This window comes from Platalea leucorodia (genome assembly GCF_965183815.1).
Source record: "Platalea leucorodia genome assembly, chromosome: 4".
In the NCBI taxonomy this organism is placed as follows: Eukaryota; Metazoa; Chordata; class Aves; order Pelecaniformes; family Threskiornithidae; genus Platalea; species Platalea leucorodia.
Window position 1 is genome coordinate 67,609,620 of NC_138826.1, and position 21,030 is coordinate 67,630,649.

Sequence of the window (21,030 nt, forward strand, 5' to 3'; positions counted from 1 at the left end):
TCTGCTCCTGCTATCAGTGATGTTTGCAAGCTTTATTGCCTTAAGCAGTATCTATAGATGCTAGCTTAGGGAGCATCATTATTTACATCTCCACAATTTAGCAAATATTTTGGGAAAGCTTTGACACTTGAGAACATTTTTGATCAGATAATTCCTTACCAGTTTACAAATGCCTGAGCAATTCCTATTGAAATTACATAGTATTTTGTTGTTTCTTAACAGATGAGGAAAAAGAAAATAACAGAGCATCAAAACCACACTCAACTCCAGCTACACTGCAATGGTAAGATGCCTTTTTAAAAAAAAAAAATCAAGGAAACCTGTTAGTGTTTTTTCTTGTCCTTTTTCCACCTGAAGTGAACAGAGGTGTTGGACATCTTATACAGTTCTAAAGATACTTTCACTGTATGTGTTTAATCTGCTCATTAGCATCCTGTACAGCACTTCTCAACAAATGTCTTACTCTTACGGGACTTGTTTGAACATAGGAAACCTCTGATACAGTTTAGAAGATCTACTTGGCGTATTTGTTTGCCACTTTGCCAGCTGGTGATTTGTAGTTTGCCATCCTTGTTATATTTATTACAAAAAGAAAACTAGTACTGAGATTTTTTCAGGATTCATGTTTGCTTCAGTGTCTGATGAAGCCCACCTTTACTGACTGCTTTACTGAAAATGAGATCCCTGTAATTTAACATAGAAGACAACAAAAGAAGAGAGAGAATTTGAGGTTTGATTCATTTGCGAAAATCCCCTTGCAAATTCAGTGAGGGGAAAAAAAGGAAGGATAATTAGGAAAAGAGAAAGAGAGGATGGGGAGAAGAAAGTTTGTGAGTCAGTCTACTGCGCTATGAAAAATGAACAAGTGCAGTTCACTGTGATTTACAGCAGTGGTTTTGGCTCTTTAGCTTGTTTCAAGTCTTTAAAGAAAGGCATTTACTTCACCTGTAAGTAATTCTTATAGTTTTCTGGATGAAAAGATAGATTATTGGCAAAAAATGTGGGGTTTTAGCAAAATGTTAGCAAAATTTTTTTTCTGCTTCTGTCAGTCTCTTGGGAGATCTCACCGAACAAACAGCAAAGAATAATTCATTCAGTGAATTTTACTCTTTTTCTCTGCCTGTGAAATTCTGTGATTCTTAGAAATGTGCATAGAGGTTTATAGATTATTTCATCTATATTTGCTCTTTAAAGTTGATCAGTTAAATTTTAGATTTAAAAAAAAAAACAAACACAAACCTGTGGGTTGATTGAGAATAGGTTGCTGCAAGTATTCAGTGTTCTGCCTTGAAGAAACTTGCAGACACTTCCAGTGCAAATACTGAGATGTGCAAATATAAATAGAGGCATTTCATTCTGAACTGTTGCTTCTTCGTATCTATTTGTTTCACCAAAGTGCTGTTTTTTGGAAGTTCAAGAAAAGTGAATAAAGAAGGGGAGTGACTATAGACAGAGAGAAAATTGTTAAAATAATAGTGAAATGTCATAGATGTATTTTATTATTTTCTGTTATTCACCCAAACAACTTCAACACAGTTCAAACAGGATAACAAAGAACTCTCTGGCTAAAATAAAATAGCAGGCAGGGCTCACCAGTCCCAAATTCAGAATAATGTTTATTTTGCAGTAGAGTCAGTTAAGAGTCTTTTCCACAGGAGCAAATAACGTAGTAGCCAACAAGTCAGAGTTAATTAGAACATGCCAACGATACTGTTCCCAACAGAAAACATGCAAATACTGTAAACAGTCTTTTGCCAAATACTTTCAAGCTTCCTCGGTCGTAAAGGTTAGTAAATCCCTAAACTCCTGGGATATTGAGCCCTGCTGGAATGCAGTGTGCACGCTAATGCTCATTCAGCAGTGTTTGCAATAGATCCTAGAATTTTGATTCTGAAAAGGCTGCTTACAACATCTTCCCTTCCCCCTTGCTAGGGTACTGGCTTACTACCTGTCTGTTATGTTTCTTACACATTTATGGAGGTCAGATATTCTCCCCTTTGAGTCTTTTGGAGCATCTGCAATTTCCTCCATGCAATTTTCCACCCAAAAATACATGAGGGAACAGAAAACAAAGAAGTTTTCAGGTTTAATTTCTTTAGCTGGTGTCAAACTGAATTATGCGATTGGCTCATTTATTAATAGACCTGTAGGTAAAAGTTTCCCAGCTTAGTAGCCATACCATAGAACAGTTTTCTGGTGGTTTCCATATGCTTTTCAGCCTAGGTCCTGCAGCTTTGAATTGGTATTGCCTGGAGAAACTGCTACTGCATTTGATACACTAAACAAAATTACAAGCTGAAAAGTTGTGGTCAAAGTGCTAAAGTAGGAAGCTTGCTTTGTGTGAAGGTGTCGAGTTTCCACTGTTCTGCAAAAACAGACACATTAGCATCAGGTTATTTGTACTAGGAACCCATGGGTCAGTAAACTATCATGGTCAGCACTGTACAAATGCTGCTCTGAGCGCTTCCTGTAGATTTAGCTTTACATGTTTCACATGTTTTGCCTGCTTAGGCCTCAGACCAAGTTTTTGCACAGTGAAGAAAGACAGAAGACTAAATTTACCTGAATATGCCCTGGGTAAGCCTGTGTCCTACCCTCCTAGTGGAATCTCTGGGCCTGAATCTGGCCAAGATGATGGAAGTGGTGGGGTAAATTATTGACCAGACTTCAGGATAAAGTACCAAACTTGCCTTGCTCTGGCAAATGGAAGCACCACAATTGTCTGCAGTGTCTGGTGTCGGCCAAGTTAAAGTTTTTGGTCGTGTTTTTACTGTTAGTGCTACTATCATTTATAGCTAATGAAGGCAAGAGTGTGTTGGAGAACAGAAACAGAGGAAACTTCAGTAGCAAGGAAAAAGAGGAGGAGGAAAGTAGTAGGGAAAGTGAAGCAAGACATAAGGGAAATGTGTACATTTTTTCACATGGTTCATTGCCATCACCTTTATTAGTTATTTCTTGTCTGGCATCTTGCTGAAAAGAGTGAACAACATCAGTCCCACGGGGATCTATCCTTAATGCTTACACCTCTCCAAAGGCAAAATACCCTGAACAGTACAAATGATGAGGAGGAAGAAGTAGCTGAAGATGCCAGAAGCATGTCTGGATGACTGTCAGCCTGGCTAAATATCCTTTTCCTGGAAACAGGAATGATGTTATTGTTTTGTTTTGTAGATGACACAAAATGAAGTGAAAGGCCTGGTAAATGTAGCATTACTGCCAAATACATCATAACTGGGGACACTGCACCAGCTTGAATTTAACCGTTAAAGCATGAATATACCAATACTTGGTATCCTGTGCTTATCTCATGTGCCTGTGTTCATTATTATCTGTAATGCTATAGCTTGCTAAACATGTGGCTCTGAAACATTCATGATTATTTCATTACTGAACTGGTTGACCAAACTGTAAGTGTGAAACTTTATTTTACCTCAGTTTTGGGGTGTGTGTGTGCATGTGTATGTCTACTTCTCCAAACACAGAATTATTCAAAGCACGGACAGCCTAATTCCATGCAGTTTAGTGGCTTACAGTGTAGGTGCTCCAAATAACAACAGTATCGTGAAGCTAAAGTCAATGAAACTATTCTATTTTTTGCAACATTCATAAAAAGAAGTAAAAAAGAGGAAGGTAAAGCACTGCTAGGTAATGGATTCTCCCCAGATTAGTAGTTTCACGGAAATTATTATACTGCATCAAAATTAATCTGCTCTAGAATCCTTTATGTGATTAGTAATGGTAACATCACAGTTGTTCTGTTGCCTTTGTATCTAAAAACAAGTCTGTAACAACACTAGAGACCTGACTCTGCTATAGAATAATTTCATTCAATCTAGAAGTATATAAGTATATGGGGAAACAGTAATAGGGACAGATAAAATTGTCATTCCTGTGGAAGGATTAGGGGTTTTATTGCTACACTGTAGTGGTACAAAAGGTCTCATTGTGAACTGCTGGATTTCACATGGCTTTATTAGGACATTTAAAATGTTATATATATATTATTTCTGATAATGATTTGTTAGGTAGAAGATTGAGTTCATTATCTTTCTATGGTACTGTAGAATGAAGCTGAATTCAAAATATGATAAAGTTGTTAAATAAAAGACAGGAAAATAAAAGAAGTGGAGCAAGATGGGTTTTTTGATCATTAAAAAAAAAGTTCAGGTATAATGGAGCATTGTTCAGTGTCAGACTAATGACTCTCTGTGAAAGAGAGGAGAAAAAGAGAAAAATTCATCAGATATGAACAGAAATAATTAACTGCTTTTCTTTCTGTCCTGTCTTGGTCACGGAAGCTGACATTCCAATTAGTAGCTATAGTATACAAACGAACTCTCCAGGTTTTGAAAGGAGGTTTTGTTAAAGCGCTATGAATTTGAGGAAAGATGCCGTGATGATATTTCTGTAGAAACCAAGGAAGAATAGATGTTGCCCATACAAACTGATTCCATTCATCTAGCCGGATATCTTATTAAAATAGTTTGCAGTCACGAATGATCACGGTAACTGAAATGGAAGGTAGGTAGGTCCTGAAAAAGGCAATGAAAGAGAGAAACTAAGTATTTGGAAGATGTTCTACAGCTATCAAATGACAGGAGGTTATTTACCATAAAACTTGATTTTTTTGAGAATATGTATTAATTTTCTAATATGTTTAAGAGAAAGTTGCACCTACCTTGTCCTCCTAACCAGCAAGGCAGACAAGCATACATGTATCTATATGCATATGAATCACACCATGGATGACAAGATTAATTCTGGTTTAAAGTTAAGCGTGCATATAAATACCTCTTGAACTTTGGATCAGCAGTCATAAAAATGTAATTTCAAAGGAATGTTTCTTCTAATCTATAGATTTATAATGAGCCCGGTTTCAGATTTTAAAGATGAAGCATATTCTTATTCATATATTTGATGCATAATTTAAAATTCTATAGTTGTGTGTTTGCATGTGTAAATGAATAATAATAGTTTCTGCAAGGGAGAGGAGGATGTTATTTCACTATTTTGTTCAGCATTGTATTCAGAACTCTTTTTTCACTTTGCCCATAAGCAATAGCAAGAAAACTTTTTACAGATATGATTTTGTGCACACTCTTGAGTATTTGCAAATAACTTGCACATCTGCTTCCTCAAGGTATGGAATTTTGCAGCTAGACAGGAGTGAAAAGAGTCCTGTAAAGAACTGCTTCCCCTCAGTGAATGTTTGTTGTTTTGTAGTTGTACATATATTTGTTTACTGCAGGATGCTTTTAGGGTATAACAGATTACTAGTATATTTTTTCCTAAAAATAGGACTTTTGGAGGATGGTCAAAACTCAATAGCCCTTTGTGCTGATCTCTACTTGCCTGAGAACTCACAGCCTATGTTTTTTGATAGCAAGCATGAACCAAATGAAGCAAGTAAGCGTTATGGAAGTGAATTGGAAGGAGCACTTAGGAACAAAGCAGAGAAAATTTAGTAGACAAGCAGAAGCCAGAATGTTTGGTCTTAAAGATGCAGCATTGCATACTGTTTACCATACAGGACATCCAACATACTTGCAGTTCTCTCTGTTTGGTATTTGCTTTTTAAGGCTGGAGGAGAACTATGAGATTGCAGAAGGTGTTTGCATTCCTCGAAGCGCTCTCTACATGCATTACTTGGACTTCTGTGAGAAAAATGACACGCAACCTGTTAATGCCGCCAGCTTTGGGAAGGTGAGTCTAAAGAGCATATGATGCCTTGAGGTCTCACCCGGTTCAGGTAAGTTTGGATTATTGAAAAGAATTAAATCATCATTTACCATTAGAGATAGAGGTATATGAATGGAATCTCTTATGTATTCAAGTTATTGGACGAATGCTAAGATATTAAGTATTTAGAAGATTGGAATAATTTCTAATCATGACTCAGATCCAGAATACACTAAATTTTTTTATGACTTTAGGCCCCAGACTAGCTGACAGTGACATGGTATACAATATTGGCAGCTTCAAAGTCGAATACAAGCCAGTGTAAATACATCTGCATTGTGACCTGCACTGCTTTAACAAATATACATTTTTTTAAAAACAGAAGGGTAATATATCAATCATTTAATTTTGGTGCCTGTCTATGCCATTCTTGTAAGCATGATATGGAGATCCCTGAATTAACACCATCAGCCCACAGTGGCAAACCCACATAGTGAAGTACAATGCCTCCAGATGTGAAAGTCCAGAAAGCATCTAATGGCATTTGTGTGGCCCTGCAGATACAGGCTGCCAAGTTATCTTTGCACTATGATTCCTTATGCCTCTGCTTTCCAGTCCAGCTCCAGTAAAAGCCACTGCGTTTATCTCCAGACTCACAGTGGAGACACACTCTTAGCACAGATGCAGCTGTGCATTGTCTGGATGTGAGCAGTAAAGCTCTTATGCGATACATCACTAGCAGACCTTAATGGCTGGCTAGGATGTTACATAAAGTTCTTACTTTGGATTTGCTTGTCAGGTGATGTTTTCTAATCAGTGAAAAATAGGATGATATTTTTATATTTTTAATTTTTTATTTAAAACTGAAATTTTACTATAGAATGCATGACAGGCCTTTAAAACTTGTAGGCTGTGAAAAAAACCAAAGTGTAGAGTTTGCCACTGTTTTTGAAATGCTTGCAAGCATGAATCTGAAGCCAGTTGTCCTGCAAGCTATTCTCTTCTAGTGTTTGCAACATTTGTTCTATAGAAGTGCTGGGTATTCAAAGAAGGAAAAATGTTCCTAGAGTAAGTGCCTGTGTAAAGAGTAGGTGAAGGAGAAGAATGTATTTAATGAGGTGTCATTTTCCATAGTGCGTCTTTATGTAGGCAGTTTGGCAAGGCAAGTAAAATGTACCATGTTGTAACATTACTATGTTTGTTGTGTCTTAAAGACCTGCATAGCTCAGTTCATTCTGTGTTAGGTTTCTGTTTAAATACACTGCATAAGTGTGAATGAAATTGTTTGTTGCACATATTATTGTTACCAAGTGATGAGTATAGTGGCAACACGTAATTTAGGAGTAGTTGAGAACAAGAAACAGATTTCGTGCAGGCTAGCACATTTGGAATGTGGGTAAAATATACACAATGCTACTTTTGCTGCTGCTAAAAACTTCTGTAAATTTTAAGGTGTAAATATTCTGAAGTTATTTCATCAGAACATAAATTTACCAGGGACTTCACCAGTTTTCAGTATGCGGCAGTCTTGTTTCACTGTAAATTACTCCATCCTCCTTCTCGCCTGCCCTTCATACATGTACACCTGTTCATCAGTAGGAGTACTTGACCTAGCAGGACAGGTACAGTGTCTTCCATGCAAAAATCATGTCATTCCAATGTGTTTTTCATGTGCTGTGTTCCAAGCGTTTTCCACTTGGTTGCAATAAAGTTCTGAAGCAGTGATGCATGAAATTTGTTTTCCCTTTTTGTGGAGAGGAAGCCATACAGAATCATCCTAGCACTATCTCAAACTAGTGCTTCTGCACAGGTGCGTCCAGGAACCTCAGATAACACCGGCACAAACAGTGAAGTGAAACAGGCTTCTGCATCTGCAGAACCCGGAACAGACCCCAGTGATTCTTTCCAACCTATTATTGCTAAGAAAATGTACTGCACAGTCATGAAGATCTGTGAGGCAGACACTCACTTCATTCAATCGATAGTTTGCAGTCAGCTTCTCCTTAGGAGCAGGTACACGGATGAAGTTTTAGCAGAGTTGTTACCATGTGACTTAAATACCATATTGGCAATGTGTGTTGCATGAATGCCTTGGAGGCAGTGCAGTGAAATAGGTGCTATTTGAGGGCTTCCGCACTTCGCTGCTGAAACGGAGACCCCAGACATGTTTGTCCTCTTTGGGAACCATCAAGAGCCCTGCAGCTGTCATCTCCTCCAGAGAAAGGAGTTAGTTGTTCTGTGAAATTGTAGGCAGTTTGCCTTTCAATAGACCACATTGAATTTATGATTCATCCTTGAACTTTAACTCTGTGGGCAATGTTAAACATTTAGGCTTTTTCTTAAACAGCCTGGTAGTTTTTAGAAAGAGACATGGTGTTCAGCACATTAAAACAATCTGTGATAAGTAACATCCTAATGTATTGTTACATACTCTGTTGCATCTCGATTAACAGAACAGCGTTGATTTCACTTTTAAAGATACCACTGGAGACATGTGAACCTTGCCTCAAAGTGATCTCTCCAGATTAAGGTTTTGTAGACAATGCTTCAGCCCATGTGTACTTCTTAAGCCTGATGTAGGTCAAATATATCCACAGCAGAGCATGGAAGGGAGAACAGACAAGTTGTTCATGAACAGCTGAACTAATGGACCTTGTTTCCTACCATCTCCTATGTTCCCTAAATCTGTAGCCTCACCTAAATCTTATGTAATATCTCTGTTTCCCTGTAGTACTTTCAATTATTTCCAGGTCCCGGTCACTACATCAAGGTCTTGCTTCTTTCAGTTTTCTCACACATCTGCTGCACCTTCTTTTTACATTATTTTTAGATTTCTTCGTGTCTGTCTGTCTCTCAATTTGCCTGTCTTTTTTTTCTCTCCTCCCCCTACAGCTGGGCAGGAAGGAGCACATGGGGTGACTGGTTCAGAGCAATAGAAGTGTTGACTGGTTGCCTCATACTCATGGTTGTCCAGTCAGGCAGTGCCAACCGGCTCAGCGGAAGGCTGAGATTTCCTCCCTGTCTTGTTCTCAGCATTAACATCAATATACTCTTCCCACTATCCAGCCAGTGTTTTCTATTAAACTTCTAGGACGTGGGCTGGACCTCAGGCATTTGGTAATTTTGGATTAGTGAAACAAAAATTGGTCTGGGAGGGTGGAGAGACTAACAGAGAAATAGTAATATCTCATAGACTGCTTCCTGAGGAAACCAGGCTAATAGCAACAGAAGTAACAAGAAGAGGAGAGAACAGAATTACTGTATAAATAAACACCTTTAAAAAAACAACCTATACTCCTAAACCACTTAAAGTACATATAAAATAAGAAAGACTCTAATATGGTTGTTAATGTGATATATTCTTATATGACAAAAGGAGCTGTAGCTTTAATATATTAGCCAAGATTTTAGTGCTTTACTCACCCAATTAATATGTGAAAATTACAGGCAGTTCTGTCTATAACTAGTGTTTGCCAATCTGCTAATAGCTATGCTACCTAGTCTGTCATTACAAAGCTGCTTCTTGCTCGCAAAAGACAGGACCAAGCACTCTTTTACACATATACTTTAACTAAACAGTGACTAGGGAGGGCCCTGTATTTGCTGGGTACAGCTCGGCATCAGCAAGTGGAGACTCCGGTGTTAAACTTCAGCTCTTACTGTAGGCAGCAAAACATCTTATATTCAAGGGGATCATGATTTCACCCAAAAGTGAAGCAGAATATGTAAAACTTCCATGCAGCCCATGAGAAGACAGGGAAGTACAGTGAGGAAGGGCAGGTATGTCACTGAGTTATTAACAATAAAATGTTGCATATAAGAAAAAGCTTTCTCACAGTGAACATGTTTAGACTGTGAATTAGTCTTCAGGCAGGAGTGAAAGCCCTGTTGCTGAGGTCACTTAAAAAGGACGGCAACCTTGTGCCCCTCAGCCCTGTGCTGCAAATGCCTCGGGCTCTGCTCCGGGACCCTGTGGACTTGGAGAGCAGTTTAAGGTGTTTCCAGCTGGAAGTTCTGCCGCTGCCTGCAGCAGGGAGGGCTGAGCAGGTGTAGGGTTTTTTTCTGAGCAACATGTTAACATAAAATGCCAGAGATAATTAATACACTGAGCTAGGAATTATGGTGGTTGGAGGCTCTGACACATTATTCTCACTGAGTTGAGCTGCAAACAGTACATCATTCCGAATTGGGGCCTTCACTGAATCAAATAAGTTACTTAAAAAGCAGGAATGTTTTGAGCATTTCCAAGCCCCTCATATTGCGTATGGATGGGTTCCATAAGGCTTATTGGTTCTCTCCTAGCGTGTCACCCAGCTGTTCAGCTGGGTTGGAAGGTCTTTGAGCTTCTCTTTCACTTTTATTTCCTCAGCCAACACTCATTTTTGTTCTTTGTTTCTTTTGAGATCCTGTATGAACCTTATTTTCTTAATCAAGCCTCTTGAAAATGTTATCTTCCTCCTCCGCACTGATTTCCCTTATCCTCCGTGTCCTCAGTTCACTGCTTGAAATTTACTGTTCAGTGCTAGGTCACTTCGCGGACCCTGCCGTATCTCTCAGGCAGAATGCTTAGTTTCTCGTGGTGCAACCTCGTTTGCATCCTCATGAGGTGTTCTTCCCACAACTCCCATATGCCCTCTGGAGGTTAAATACTTTCCTCTTTTGTTTTTCTTTTTTTCCTTTTGGTGCTTTCCTGCCATGTCTTTTCACAAGCAGTAGTAAATTAATATTTGAAAAAGAAAACGAAGGATGCTGACACTGCAGGGTGGCTCTCCCCCAGCCTGAGGTCCCTTTACATCGCTTTGGCAGCATAAAGAGGTTAACACGGATGCATGCTCACATGAATTTTACAGCCTCTATTGCTCCCTGAGTGGCTTTGCTGTAAGTGAAAATTAGATTCCAATAAATTTATTTCACTAAATAAAGAAGGGTAAAGTCCACAATAGAGTGGTAATATTAGTTAGGAAAGAGATCTTTTATGTTTTTTACCAATATTTCCACCCCATTTCCAAAAAATGGGCTGAGGCACAGTTATACTAGCAGAAAAGTGCTTTTTTTCCAATAGTTTGCTTTGCTCCAGGGAGGTACAAGCTGTACCAGCCAGAGTCCTCTTTTATCACTGTGCACTGTCTCTATGCCCAGAAGTTTTGCCAGCAGGACTGCTCCTCCAAGCATGATTAGCATAAATAGGATTTAAAGTTTTGTTCTACCATACTATCTATATTTGACGTTTAAAAAGGACAGACAAGTAGCCTTATTGAAACCTCTTTGATAATGACATTGCAATGTGATTGCATTCTACTTTGGTTTTTTATTGAAATGCACACATCTGGAATTTCCTGCAGCACATAAGGAAATACTTCTCCTGAAGATGTATTTTTTTCCCTGTAGTCTCAATTTGCTCCTAAGCAGCCTCAATAGTAACTGGTATAGCAAAGCCAAACTTACTCTTAGTGCTCTCTTCTGACAGACTAAAACAGCACTTAATTTATTATGAACAATTACTACATATGGAATGGTTTTTTTTTTAGACTTTTTTCTAGTCAATATAGAAAAGAAAAAAAGAACTGGGGAAAAATCAATCCAAAGCTGAGGATGTGGTTTCTGTTATTGCATCGAAGGACCATATCAGACTGTCTGCATTATCTGAGCAGTCCCTGCTTCTCCTTCATCCCTTTTTAACAGCTAAGGTTCCTGACCAAAGGACAGTTAACACCAGTATGACTTTTCTTCCTGATGCAGAATCTTCTAGGCCAAGCTCCTCTGAGGAGGCCATAATAACACAAGTACCGCAGAAGTAAGCGGTCATGTAGGTGTGGGGAACAGGGATCCTACCGTGTAGTTGGAAAGCTCTTTGCGCCCTTGCTTCTGCTTCCCAGATCCCTTGTATTATTGTAGGTTGCTGACTATTGCCTTTTTCTCCTTGAGCTTAGGGAGTAAGAAAACCAGCAAGGACACCTCAGTTTCTTTGGAGTGACTTTCCCCTTCCCAAAGATTTGCCCTTTAGCAAATGGATTTTTACGGGCTTTGCCGCTTCAGGCATCTGGCTTCTAGTTAGGTCTTCAGCATGAAGTAGAGCGGCCTCTGGGCTGCTTTACCTCATGCCTTGTCAACACGTCCCAGAGGCTGTTCTTACAGCACAGGGTCTGCCAGAGTGCAGGGATGCTGGCGCTCAGCCTTTTCCCACAGATATGCTGGGTGATGGCAGTAAGTGTGCTGGCATCAGTACAGAGCAGGGGGAGTTGTGCAGGGTTTTAGATCTGCTTGGCTTCAGCAAGTCAGCACTGAAAGTGGCTGCAGCTCAGCTAAGCATCTGAGTCAGAGCATTCGATGTTTGCAGCTTTGTTGGGATGCAGTAATCTGTTTGATCATGCCTTAGGCTGAATTCCATCTGGCCAGTGGAGCTGCTGAAGGAGGATATTATTGTACATCATAGATGAATTTGAGGAGAGGTCTCACAAGCTTCACTAAAGGGTCCAGTTCAGTTGGAGTTCCTCATGGTGTCTGATCCCTGCAGCAGGCAGAATTGGGTGCAGGCATTTCAGAAAGTGCCAGCAGGCTTCTCTGACTTGCAGTATGAGTTGAGATGTATCAGTGCTAGAAACAAGATCTTATCCTACAGCTAGACCATGCCCTGTTCCACAAAATGATGAAAGTGAGTGGAGGGAAATGGGAAGGTTATTGAATCTAAACAGGCAACAGATCTGGGGTCACGAATACTGGACCCGTACACTACAGTCTTCTCTCCTGGGCCATGCAAGTAAGCGAGCAAGGAGTAGAGAGGGTATAGACACAGTCACACCTCTTCTCCTTTTCCTTGCACAGTTTGGTGGATTTGGGGGATGGGAATGATATTTTATAATGGACTAATTTGATTATGCTCTTTCCTATCAGTGGATGTTTCTTGGGGCAAAGCTTTCCTGATCTTTTCCTCAAGGTAATGTGTTGTTAAGCCAGCTCCAAGCCACCTTTGAGCCAAAAGGTACCTGTTAGCACAGGTGTTAATAATAACAGATTGTCTCAGGCAGGATTTTCAAAAGCAGCGAAGCAGACTGGGAAACCCCAGAATGATCTAGCTGGAGCAGTACCAGGCCAAAGATGAATGAGCCTAAAATCCTACACTTATCGTATAAGATTGAGGATATCAGTGTTGTTTGTGTTTCACAGTGGTGAGAATAATGAAAGCATAGCTGTGTTGGCATCACTGGTTTCTTTCCTGCTGCCATGGCAAAGAAGTTTAAGACTGAAACACTACAATAGATTTTAGTAAATAAACACAGATCTTCTGTACCTGACTTCATAAAAGCAAAGCATACCCTCTAGATATGGGACTTGAAACTTGAGTTGAGATAAATAGAGCCAGGCCCTGTTATGAAGAATTGTTATCAGATGAAAGATAATTTATTCCACTGTATTTAGAATCTCTCTAGAACCTCCCAGAGCTCCAGAGCCTGGAGCCTGAAATCCGTTTCTCATTCTGGCAGAGTACAAATGCTGGGTTGCAACTTAATTTGATTTTATTTCATTACTCTGGGAAGTTCTAGAAGCACGGCCAGAATTATTTCAAATAGAAAGGAACAAGGGTCATGAAGAATAACATCCCTCTAGATCAGATGCACTAACAAAATGAACATGCCTTTTGAAAAGCAGCAATTTAAATTATTCCAGGGAAAAAGTCTTCTAAAAGTCATCCTCTGCCTATTGCCCCCAGAGCAATATTTAATATTTTGACACAGTGAGGAAGGAAAAAATCACTTCAGAAGTTTCCAGACATCTCTGGTTTCTTCCGTCCTTATTTGTTAGCATGAAGACAGATGCTTAAGATGCTTTATAAGATGGTTTGGGTTTTTTTTTCCCCCGATTTGTTTTGGCATCTCATATCATAGAAGAATTTAGATGGAATAATTGGGAAACATGAAGTTCACAGTTTGGTAGTGAATGCAATGAGGCGTGATGGGTCACAGTGTAGGCATGAAGGCAGAATAGACAATACATTCTTCATTTTAAAGCTGGGGCCGGCTCTGCTTGTATTGCAGTGTCAATGCTGGAGATGTGAGGAGAGATGCAGTGGCAGAAATTACAGCTGGCAGTAATCAGGAGAAGGAATGCACCTTTGCAGCCATTTGTGGGTAACAGAACAACTCCTGCAGTTAGTCATGTCTAAGGTTAATGGGTTGTGCAGACTGCAATACAGACCTTTACAGAGGAAGTGCATTTTTCTAGTTATTGCTCATAGAGCTTTCTCTGTTTTTCATGGATGCTTAAGTAACTTATTTAATTTTTATTCCATTATTTTAAGAATGACCCAAAATACAAGTAACTAGATATTTAATTTGAGTTTATTCAGACACCTCTACTAGGTTTAAAAACCCAAAATGGGATAAAATTCCTGTTAGCTCCAAGATCTGTGCAATATATGTTGAATGTTATACTACCAGCATTGTAATCTCTGAGAGAATGATATGAGAAGACTTCTCTTTCCTGCATTCACTTTGGCTGCCCCATACATTCAGAGTGGAAAGGTTACTGCCTGTCAGAAAGAAAAAGGTCCCCTCATGTTCTACCTGCGCATGCATTCCTAAAACTATGTATCAGGGTTGTCTGCAAAATGGTTAAACAAATTCTGACCTGGATATACTAGTCCTCTGAAAAGGTGTAAACTATATATATGTTGTTTTATAATGTAATTACTTCTATCTAGCTCTGATGTATACGGTAGGCAATCACCATGGAGTTGCACAAAGATAAGGCAGTTCTTAATATTTTTTTTTTTTTAATCAAGAAAAGCATACAAGATCTTCTATAGGCAGAAGGCAAGATCAGGTCTTGAGCAGGGCACAGAAGAAAGAGATGGGGAACACAACTGAAGTTTAGTAACTGAGAAAGAAATTCAAGGAGCAGTGGTTTCTGAGGCTAATACAGGAGGGATAGAAGTTGTTTGCATGTGAAACTCCTGGTGTACATCTGTCTCAAAACCAAAAAGCGAAGTAACATAAAATAATGCCTAACAGTCAAAACTGCCACATAATTTAGGTGGAATTTTACTTGGAAAATGTAAAACCTGTACCCTGTTACTCAGCAGATCTCATTGGGCAGCTGGATTTGTGGTTACTTTGGAGAAGTATGAGATGAAATTTCTGTTCCATTGAAGGACAATGGTAAAAGGCCCGCTCACTCCAAAATTCCCTTGGATACCACCCATGAGATCTTTTCACCACTGCTTCTGTTGAGAAGCCAGCGCTGCTGTGAGAACGGGGACTGGGCTCCATTCAGAAAGCAGCTCAAACTGCGTGGTCTGGTCTTGATTCGCTTGCTTGCGCAGCCCCACTGCAGTGAGGAAAAGAAAATGATCCAACTTGGTTCTCAGATCCGAACCTGAATTTTCATGTCCAACAATTAGGAACCTCCTTCCCTCCCCACTCAGCTGTAAAATTACCTCGTTTTCTCTGTAGGTCTTTAAAAGTTACTAAACATAAAACACAATGACTATGTATTTTATAGGGTGACTTTTCAGGCTGAAAGTGTGATTTAAAAATCAACATTTTGGACACTCTGCTTTTTCCATTGATTTCAGCACACAGTGAACTCCACTTTGTCCTGCCTGATCTGACTTCCTTGCTCCTTTCAGGGAATTCTCACTGCCTTTGGCAATATCATTACATAGGGATTCGCATAAATGTAGCTGAATATAAACATTTATGTGAACAACTAGTTCATTTAGTACTTGACTTGTTTTATTCTAAACACAAACATAAATACCTATGCTCATGTGTACCAGCACCCAAGCATGAGTATGCCATATTATACACATTTTATATATGCAGCATTAGATCAAAAAGTCTTGACTTTTTTTTCCACAGGTTTCCTAGATATTTTTTTTTTTAATTATTGGAAAAGAATATATTCAGCTGTATTCTGAAAGGTGTATCTCGTTGTTTAAAATATGCTGGATTTAAAAAAGAAACAAAGAAAAGAAAAAGGGATCATCTGATCAACTCCTCCATTTTTCTTCTCTTTTCCTGATTACCTCTGCCCTGGTATGTAGAAATTGGTTGATTTATTTAAATCCCAGGAACTCCCACGGCATATGGTTCATAAAGTAGCATTTACAGTGTGCATTGTAACACTTCATCACTACTAGAAAGACTTTGAAAGTAATATGGGTTCATATTGTTCCAAAAGAAAAAATAGGGTAAAAGTATCTCTAATTTTAAAAAGTATCTCTAATATTTACTTTTGAGTCTACTGCTGTAAAATCAATTTTTTGGAGAGGAATGGTATTTTCTGAATGACAACTGCCACAGAAAAAAAAAAAAAAAAAAAAATTAAAAAATACCCTAACCCAAAAAAACCATCCTCAGAAAGTAGTTCTTCAACACTGCTTTTTTTCCCACAGCCTTGTGGAGCCCCCAACCCTGTCTGCAGAAAATGAAAGAGAGAGGGGTGGGATTAATGTGTAATTAAAGGGAATTTGGAAGGCTGAGATGTTGCGGAATGTTAGATCAGTAGCTGGAACAGCATGTGGTGTTCTTTAGGCAGGCTTCATTGAATCCATACAAAAAAAGAAAGAAGGGCTGCTTGCCTGTCTGCTCATTTATCAAACAGCTAGGCTGAACTTTCACAGCTCCACAAAAGTGTTTTACTGTTTGCTGAAGTTTTGCTCCAGAAATTAAAGCTGAACAACCTAGAGACTCTGAGTCTATGCTGTGTTTTTGACATCAGCCACGTTGTGCAAAGCTCTTGGAAACCAACGCAGGTCAATTTTTAGATGATACAAAGGGAAGCTGATTGTACATTTGCTAAAAAGAAAAAAATCTTACTGAAGAAATGGTCAAATATGTGACATTGTAAAGTCTTTATTTATATAGCACATTTTGATCCAAATAAGTGTTCCAGAGCTTTCAGTCATCAATTGGGATTAAATATTTATCACAGTGGCAAAATGGCTCATGGAGAAAAAATCTATATTATTTAATCAGTTTTAATTGATGTTTTCTTCTGGTTGAACAGCTATATTCTATCTTATATGCCTGTTTTCCTTTAATATTAGTTTGTGTGTCTCCCCAAAGAGGAAACATTTAGCAATTTATATAATGAAAACACAATTAAAATAGATTATAAATTTAAAAAGGAAGAAATTCCTTTTGCAAGTGAATCTTCAAGGCTTACTGCAGTCTTTCTTGCATGGCTGTTCTGCCAGAAGAATTTTCCTCCTACTGCAGACCACACTGAGAATCAGGTTCAATCCTGTGAGGTGCTGAGCGCCGCCTTTCCAGCAACTACAGCAGAGCTTTTTCATGTGGACTAGCCTGGCTGACAGAGGCTCTGATTACTGAAGGCACAATCTACATTCATTAATCCATTTCCTTAAATGCATCTGGCACTAAAGAAGTTTTGTTTTACAGTAGCAATGCTCTGTTAATCTCTGCTGACAGACTAGAGCCCAGATTCTTGATGATACCCTGCTGTTTCTGAGATGCACTTGTTTTCCATAGAGGATAAATTGATTATGAGCTATCTTTACAAATGCAACAGTGAGTCTTTCCTGGTAGAAGTGGTGCTCCTGTCAAATACCAAAATCTTTTCAGGGAATCATCTTTTAGAAAAAGGAATGTTTAATGGCAGGATTGTGAAGGTCTTTAAAGGACTGTCGCCTCCAAAATCCTCAAAAGGGAAGTGTCCTCTCTTTGCAGCAAAACAGTTTGTAAGTCTGTTGATCCTGCACACTGACATATATAAATAATAGGACAATTCCAAGTACAATTCTCCTTAGTTTAGAGCCAGAACTGATCTTAGATTTTTATGGAAATGTATTCTACTCCAATAACTTCAGAGTCTTTATTTAAATTAATGGTAGTTAATGGAATTATACTGAATTTTAAAGTCTCTTTTCCCTCTTTCAGTAATGGAAAAAATAAAAAGCTTGCTTTCTTATTTCTCTTGCCATGTATTTTGCTGACGTTGCAGTACAGTTTTTCTGCTTTTCTGTCTTAAGACAGAAAAATCTTACTAATTAAGTATTAGTAAATGTGCTTTTCAATTTTTTCTAATATCAGTTCTATTTATTTGCAGATCATAAGGCAACAGTTTCCACAGCTAACGACAAGAAGACTTGGAACCAGAGGCCAATCAAAGTAAGCAGTGTATGGTATTATTTTCATCTCACACTGCGCCCCATTTTGCTCTGGTTTTACTTAACAGGATAGTGTAAGATCAGGAAATAATTTGTCCAGTTGGAGACTTAAAACCCAACTTTGAATGAGGTTCCATTGTAGTCTTTACCTTGTCTTATGGATTCAGTGGTGATCCTGCAAAGGTAGTCCAATGGAGGCTTTTTACTGATTTCATCAGCAATATTTTCCATATTGTTCCTATAATGTTTTTCATCTCAACTCACTTTACACAATGTAAAGGACATTCACACCTAGGAGTAATGGAGCTACTGTTGGAGGCTGGGAAATGACAGCTGGTTAACATCATGTTTCAGTTTAGAGGACAAGTGGCAGAAAGCTATGTGGAATTTAGGTAGGAACATACACTGACCTAAACTGAAATTGTCCACAAACCTGGATTTAACCACCATTTTTCCTGTGTAATGAAATCCAACATATCTTTACGTGATCAAGGAATTAGTTTATTGCCTTACCCAAAAGATGGTACTTCCTGGAAACAGTTCACCCTAATTCCAGAATGAGAAATTGGTTCAGAAAGAACAATGCACTTCCTGGAGTATTTGACTTCTTCCAGTTTTTGGCAAGATGTGATTCTACCAATTTATAAAGAGGATACAGTGATGTTTTTATACTTCTTTCTGCTTGTGGGCTTCATGAAATTTTCCCAATGGAGCTTTGGATCCTTTTATGGCAAACATAAGCCCCCTAAAAAAAAATATATATATATTCTTTTCTTGATTAGCTTTCACAGAATCCTACGGGGTAGTCTAAGGGTAGTTTCTGTAGATCACAAGTGGAAAACTATGGAGGGAGAACTGAAAACCTGGGACAGCATGTTTGCAAAATGTTGCTGGTAAAGCTTGTCTTTCAAAACAAAGCCTAGAAACACAATATTGCTAAATGCTGAGAAACAAATATGCTATGAGAATTCAACTTACATACTAAAGCTAGAATGACCCACTCTTTAAAGGAAAAAAGAAATTAAGATGCTAAAGGAAATGCCATTAAAATTAATTTTACTGTGCTCTTCTAATAGGTGGTCCATGCTAAGCGGTATGTCTTTGATGGGACCAAATGTCCTTTCCCCCATCTTGAGATTCTCCTAATTTTTATAACCCAGTTTTCTTTTTCTAGAGCAGTCATATTTAAGCAGCTAATTGAAGATTTGAACTCTCTTCCCAAATGCAAATTCAGAGCTACCATAACATCAGTCATAACGGAGCTACCAAAAATCTCTCAGGTGCAAATTCTGGGCTAGTCCAACAGCATATTAGGAAAGCATAATAGGTCCGGGCTCAGAGAATCAGGATTTAGCACTGAATATAAGTTCTTTGGAAGTTCGTAAAGATGGAGTGAAAGCGTGCACAAGTTGCTTTATGGAAGCGTTGATACGAGAGTACCCGTTGTAAGCCATCAGATCACTCTGACATTGGCTACAACTTTGTTATTTGTCTTCCTGTTTAATGAAAGGAACGAGCACCACTGTATTTCCAAACCGGACCTCCTTCCACAGCTCCAGGAGTCTCTCAGAGGGGCAAGATGCTCTTGATCTGCTGACTGAAGGTGTCTTGCCTCCCCAAAAGCTATGTCTCTTTACTCTCAATGAGGCTAAAAATCAAGGAGACTTATTATTTCTTGCGTATTTTCCCCCCTAACCTGCATGCCAATCAGAGGGGCTTTCAGGTCCTATGCTCCTCTCATGCCACTTTTGCCATGTTTCTGCTCCCTATCTAGCAAATAAGAAGGTGTTTCTGTAAAGCGTGCTGCCTGTACTCTGAAAAATCCTTGGCCTCTGAGAGTCCCTGGTCACCCCTGTGAGGGAGATCATAGTCACTCAAATTTCACAGCCTCAGTAGGTATGAAATTGAGTTCTTCTGCTCCAAAAGAGGATGGCTGTATCTTTGTCAGTGGTTAACACCCCAAGGATTATAGCATACAGAGGAGTCCTTCTCATTTGATCCAGTGAAGAGGAGAGGTATAAACACACACACACACTACATGCACACTGTACTTCTTTACAGTAAATACCCTCCTTGCTAGACCCAGCACAGCTGTAACTGAGCTCTGGTTTTGTTTTCAGAAACATCTGACTGCATTCCAATTAAGTGTTACGTAAAGAAATTACTTTAGGCATTAACACTTCAGTCCCTTTATCACCAGCTGTGCTGACCGATTGCTGCCAGTATGATTTTCATTCTACTTCTCTGATACTGCCAAAGGAAATTCAGCCATAGAAGTGGTTAAGATTATCTGACTTCACACTGTTCTGCCTTCAGTCTTTTTATAGCATGGCTGCCTTGTAACATTACAAAGTTCAGAGCTACAATGGTGCTATACTCTTCGTCATCAGTTGTGAGGCTTTCTTTTTTGCAGCTGGGTTTATTGCTGTAAGCACGCAGCTGTTCTCTCTCGCACTGAGCTTAAAAACAGTTCCACCACAGGTGAGCCATGAGAAGGCAGCTAAACATAAAAGACGATTTCTTTCTCTACTGTAGTTTGAAACTCTTCAATTATGTACACAAGAGGTTAGTTAAACTGATGGAAACTACATGGTGTGAAGGGAATTTTACTTCTTTCTTTAAAGGAATGTTGCAGATACGAGAGCCATGAGAGGAAAAAGCATGCCACTATTTACCACAAAAATAATTGTGTAGTCTGCATGTTATTCTTTACAGATCAAACTTTCAAGCCTTGTTTATTGAATTAAGTTGGGTTTTTTTCTGATAGAAATACAGAAAAGTGCTTGAAAAAGAATCTTTGTAAACTGCACCAGTGAGTTTTTGCCATTTGGGACAGCAGAATTACTGAAGGAGGAAGTGATCTGGAAAAAATTCAAAGTTAATTTGGCTGTTGCTGTCTATATGATTTTGAAGCTACCTGGAAAACTTTTATGTAGTTTACTGCCTAGTGAAATATACCAGAAATTAAATAATGCACAATGAAATTCTACTACATTTTCCAGGCTTTCATTCATTTTTTTCTTGAATTGATTTAAGAGGAAGCTTAATATAAGAGGCTGACCCCTGTTTAAGTTATAGAAACCTCTCAGTCCATCTAGAACCTTTGCAGTCCTGCCTGCTGTAACCTTTTCCCTTTTTCCCCTCCTTTCCCTCAGCCATTTGTGGTGCTAGCTCCCTGCAGCGTTTCCTTTTGGAACCTCTTTGGTTCCCCAGCCCCAGAC

The 21,030-nt window shown here is 38.9% G+C and overlaps 1 protein-coding gene across 1 annotated transcript in view; it reads left to right on the plus strand.

Moving 5' to 3' along the window:
- RFX4 (regulatory factor X4) overlaps positions 1–21,030 on the plus strand; it is a gene marked incomplete at both ends in the record, with an annotated part of 98,195 nt that overhangs the window by 27,671 nt on the left and 49,494 nt on the right. Inside the window, 3 exons of the mRNA XM_082309277.1 lie at positions 223–283; positions 5,580–5,703; positions 17,749–17,810. Of these exons, the coding sequence (XP_082165403.1) occupies positions 223–283; positions 5,580–5,703; positions 17,749–17,810 (247 nt within the window). The remainder of the gene's footprint in view (positions 1–222; positions 284–5,579; positions 5,704–17,748; positions 17,811–21,030) is intronic.